This window comes from Tupaia chinensis, unplaced genomic scaffold (genome assembly GCF_000334495.1).
Source record: "Tupaia chinensis unplaced genomic scaffold, TupChi_1.0 Scaffold000445_1, whole genome shotgun sequence".
In the NCBI taxonomy this organism is placed as follows: domain Eukaryota; kingdom Metazoa; phylum Chordata; class Mammalia; order Scandentia; family Tupaiidae; genus Tupaia; species Tupaia belangeri.
Window position 1 is genome coordinate 343,052 of NW_006159950.1, and position 4,941 is coordinate 347,992.

At 56.2% G+C, this 4,941-nt stretch overlaps 1 protein-coding gene across 1 annotated transcript in view; it reads right to left on the reverse strand.

Moving 5' to 3' along the window:
- WDTC1 (WD and tetratricopeptide repeats 1) overlaps positions 1–4,941 on the reverse strand; it is a 54,158-nt gene that overhangs the window by 8,839 nt on the left and 40,378 nt on the right. The window contains exons 7-10 of the mRNA XM_006155314.1: positions 4,119–4,213; positions 3,462–3,577; positions 717–792; positions 48–144 (exon numbers count right to left, since the gene is read on the reverse strand). Coding sequence (XP_006155376.1) covers positions 48–144; positions 717–792; positions 3,462–3,577; positions 4,119–4,213 — 384 coding nt within the window. The remainder of the gene's footprint in view (positions 1–47; positions 145–716; positions 793–3,461; positions 3,578–4,118; positions 4,214–4,941) is intronic.

Below are 4,941 nucleotides of genomic sequence, written 5' to 3' on the forward strand. Positions count from 1 at the left end.
GAAGGTGTAACTGGGACCTGGAGGCTGGACCCACGGGCTGGCCTCACCTGGCGTGTCCCTTACTCTCCGGCAGCCGAAAGCCATTACTGTGAAGGTGCAGGCCGTTGGACAGGCCATTGGTGGGCATCTTGCTGTTCTGGACTTCTGGCAGTGGGGAGAGAAAGGAGTGCGGCTCAGGAGGCTGCCTGTACCCACCCCCCCAAGTCCCCTCTGGATCCCATCATAGGGCCCGAAGGTCCTGCTGTGGACTCTTCTCCCAGGGGAAGTTCCATCCCAGAAAGCAGAGGGCAGCGGCAAAGACGGGCCAGTGTGCCCCCTGCTGGCTGGCAAGGGACACAGCCTGCAGGTGGCCTGGGCGCCCTCAGCTGGGATGTGCGGGGGTGGAAACAGGGCCAGGAGGTGCCTGCATCTACCAGGGCCAGGGGGTGAAGTCCAGGAGACCCAGCCAGGCTGAGAAGGGCAGGCCGGAGCACTGAGCCATGGAAGACCCTGTATCTCCAGAGGGAGCGAGGGGGCTGATGCTCTCAGATGTCTGACCTTTCGTTACCTCCCTTCTTACTGCACGGACCAGGGCATTTGGGAGTCCTGCTTGCTTCGACAGGGGCCCTGCCACAGTCCTGGTAAGAGCAGGCTTCCCAGCAGCAGGAGTGCACTGAAGTGCCCCTCCACCCCATGCCCCGCCCCACCCCCCACCCGGTGAGACGCCCAGCACTTACCCCCGGAGGAGTGCCACTTTCTGGGCAAGAGGAAGGTGTACGGCCGCTGCTTGTTAGTCAGGTCAAACAGGTAGACCTAGGGTGGGGAGTCGGGGAGAGGCAGAGGTTGTGAAGTGGGGCCAAAGCCTGACCGCTCACAGCTCGGGGCAGCTCTCGAGAACCAGGGTCGTGATTCGCAGTGGTGTTAGCCTGGAGCCTTCAAGCTAGCCCAGATGGTTCCAGGAAGCGAACACCAGGAAGGCAACCCCTGAGCTCTGGGCCCTCAGAACCCTGCCTGAGAATGGCCACTGGCCAGCCTCATAGCCCAGCAGTTAAGGGAGCCAGTCACACGCTGCCCATGGCTCTAATCCCACCCCTGGCTGCTGGGACTGTGCTGCATGCATGTGCGTGTGTGTGCTCCGAATCCCAATGGGAAGGCTAGATGGAGTGACCACACCCCACCGGGAGGTACTTTCTTTCACACCCACCGGGAGGTGCTGTCTCTTTCTGGCAATTAATAAAAGAACATTTCTTTGCCCATGGAAGAAATCCATAAATAAACTTACAAGAAAAGGTAAGTCGGAAAGGTCCTCTGAGGTCAAAAGCCAAGTGTCTCATTTTATTTAATTTATTTTATTATTTTATTTTTTTGAGAGGTTTTTGCTATAGGGCACGTGCACTTGCCAGAAAGAGAGAGACAGAAAACGAGAAATCACCCCCCGGGGGGATGACCATGCCACAATCCCTTCTCCTCCATTCTCCTCTTGGGATCTTGGGGAAGCACCCACACACACCCCCAGGGTGAGTTTAAGGCACTGGGTCTGGGACTCAAATAACTGTTGGCTACATTGAAGTCCAGTGACATAGCCATTATGCCATCTGCTGGTCCCCCAAGTGTCTCATTTTAAAGATGGGAAAACTGAAGCCGCAGAGCGAGGAGCCACGTTTCTCAGTAAGTAGCACCTGTGGTCACTTACTGGACACTGCTGTGTGTTTTGCATGACTGACTTCAGCTTAGAAACCACTGCAGGAAGAGGCACTGCTGTTGGTACCCGTACTATATGAGCTGGTGTAGCTGGGGTAGCTTTTCCAGGGTGATGAAAGGGGCAGGTGGGCACAGCCTGGCCCAGGGCCAGGTCCGGCTGGCTCCACCCTCTGCCAGGCTGCTCCCACCTGTCTTCACGTGACCATCAGGCCAGGTCACGGCTCAGCTCCGTGAAGCCAGAACCCCACTCTGAGCTTAGGCAGTCGCCTGTCCTCCACCCCACTCCTCCTGTATGGCTCACATTCCGAATCTCGTGTCATCGACCATGTCCCACACGGTGTCTTTTGGTAGCCTGGAGATGGATCACACAGGGCGCCTTGAAAATTCACGGACAGCTGGGGGTGAGTGGACGGCGTGGTGGGTAACGTACTGGACCCTGCATGGCCGGCTCTGCTCTGAGCCCTGGACCTGGTGGCTTGAAACGCACACTGGGTGTGTGTGCACGCACCCCGAAATCCAGAGAGGAAAAGTGATTATGGTGTGGCCATCCCCCTGGGGGGCAATTTCTCTCTCTCTGTCCCTGCCAAGTTCATGTGCTCTATGGCAAAAAAATCTAAAAAAATAAACAATTGAATTAAAGTATGAGTTTATTCTGGTGCAAAAAATTCTAAAATACATGCAGTTTTTTTTTTTTTTTTTTGAGAGGTTTTTACTATAGGGCATGTGCGCTCGCCAGACGGACAGAGAGAGACAGAGAGACAGGAAGCGAGAAATCACTCCCCAGGGGGGATGGCCATGCCACAATCCCTTCTCCTCCATTCTCCTCTCGGGATCTTGGGCACGCATGCACATGCGCCTGTTGTGTTTTAAGCCACCGGGTCCGGGACGCGAACCACAGTCGGCTACATGGGAGTCCAGCGACATAGCCATTATGCTAACTGCTGGTCCCAGTTTTTTTTCTTTTAAAAATAATAATTATTCTTTTTTTATCATAGGGGACTTGTACTCACCAGAGAGAGACAGGAAGAGGGAAAGTAAGAAATCACTCCCTGGAGGATGGCCGCATCACAATCCCCTCTCCTCTAATCTCCTCTTGGGATCTTGGAAACACATGCACACACACCCTGCATGAGTCTCAAGCCACCAGGTCTGGGAACTGAACTGTGGTCAGCCACGTGGGAGTCCAGCATCTTACGTACTATTCCACCTCCTGGCCCCGTATAGTTTTTATGCTAATCCTAATACATATCTGTTGTGAGCTTTCTGGGGGGCCCTCACTGTGTGTGCGCATCTTCTTTACATTCACAGCCAGGCCGCCCCAGAGCACGCACCTGGCGTTTGCAGAGTCAATGAGCTGACTCACACACTCTAATACTCTGGCACTCGACAGGAGGCTGAGCAGGATGCTGTCACCGAGGGACACTTTCCAAAGCTGTCCCTAACCACAGTGGCTCCGCACTCTTAGCCCAGGGATTCCCCGTGGGAAACAGCAGAGGGGAAACTGAAGCTCAGAAACTAAGAGACCTGTTCACACTTGTAATCAGGCCCCACCAGCGGGTCAGCCTGCCAGTCCTAAGTTGCCCACGTTCTGAACTAAAACTCTATCTGACTTCATCTGATCTAACTCATTAAAGAAAAAAAGAAAGAAAAAGAAGACCTGACTGGGCTAAGACCTTCCACGAACTCTGCTGACGCTGTGTCACTCCAGACCTCACTGCGAGGTGGGCTGCGGTGAGGGTGCTCAGGTCAGGGGTGTAGGGCACAACCCTGGCTGCACATACCTGCTCCCCTCCCATGTTGACCAGCAGTTCTGTGCCATTAGGGCTGAAGGTCACGTAGGTGGCAACCAGGACTCTCAGACGGTTGTTGTAGTCTGGCAGCTTCACTGGCAGGTGACCTGCAGGGAAACCACCCAGTGACTCGTGAGCGAAGGGGTAGGACTGTGACATTGGCTGTACTGAAAACAAGAACGGCTGGCTTGGCTGTGAAAGCGGCGACATGGGTGAGCCCCACGTCCGTGGCAGGTGGACGTTTCCTGAGCCTGGCCGTCTCGCAGACACGTACTGAGATGGCCTGCACAGCTGAAGCCAGGTGCTGTCGATGGTCAGGGCTGCCCTGGGCCTGGGTGGCCAGAGAGGCCTTGCTCTCGAGCCAGCCTCGGGGTGTGGGGAGGTGCCGTGCCCTGGGAGCCAGAGCCCACGTGGCCCAGCACAGGTGAAAACTGGCACAACATGCCAGGTGTGTGTGCCCGGGACCCTGGTGGCATGGAAACATGGGGGAAAACGGACTGTGGGGTAACCACCCTCCCCTTGGGGCCTTGTGCTCTCTCTGGGGAGCACTGCAGAGAACACAGGCCTGCTGCTGGCCACGCAGCACCTTCCCCCGCACGCCTGGGTCAGTGCCTGCCGAGTCTGGGGCCAGAGCTGGGTGAGCCCGACCTGCCACGTAATACTGCGCTGCGCCGTCCGGGAGAGGCCTCTGCCGATCACAGAAGGTGTGCACGCCCGCGGGAGCGCTCTGCTTCATGCTCTTCCTGGGGGGGGGGACCGCAGGGATTAGAGCCTGGGCACCAACAGCAGGAGCAGACCACACCGCTAGAGGTGGGGCATCCTCCTGCCTCAGATGAACAGCCCCAAGGCACCCGAGAGGGACTACGGACACGGACGTGACCGGCAGTTTCTGTGAGCTGCCGGGTCCTCGTGGCTTCCCCATCACCCCGCTTTTACAGATCAGGCCAGGGCTGAAGGCCTTCTGGTATGAAGGCGAGGAGTGACCATGTGGCCCAAACCTGAGAGACAGCAAAGCAGCCAGCCTTTCCTGGGGCTGGCCCAAGAGCAGGAGCCACTGGGTCTGGGCCACTGAGGGGCTCTGAGCAGATTCTACTTCTATCTCTTAAAAGAGTAATATGAATTACATGTATAAGAAATTCCAAGAGACCGCTGTCACTCTGTACACAGACAGTAAAGACTGTAGCAGGAAACATCACACACAGTGGTTTTGGTCAGGTGCTGCGGTCGTGTACAATTTCTTTGTTATCTTTAGTATTTTCCAAACCAGCACAAATTAACGTTTTAAAACACAACATTAAAAAAAAAAATCTCCAAATAAGAGGCACAGTCACATGGGCAAGGGTGGCCCCAAGGCCCCCTGCACCCCCCCGGCTCCAAATAAGAGGCACAGTCACATGGGCAAGGGTGGCCCCAAGCCCCCCTGAACCCCCCCGGCAGGGTGGCCCCTGAGCCCCCCAGGTGGGGCAGCCCC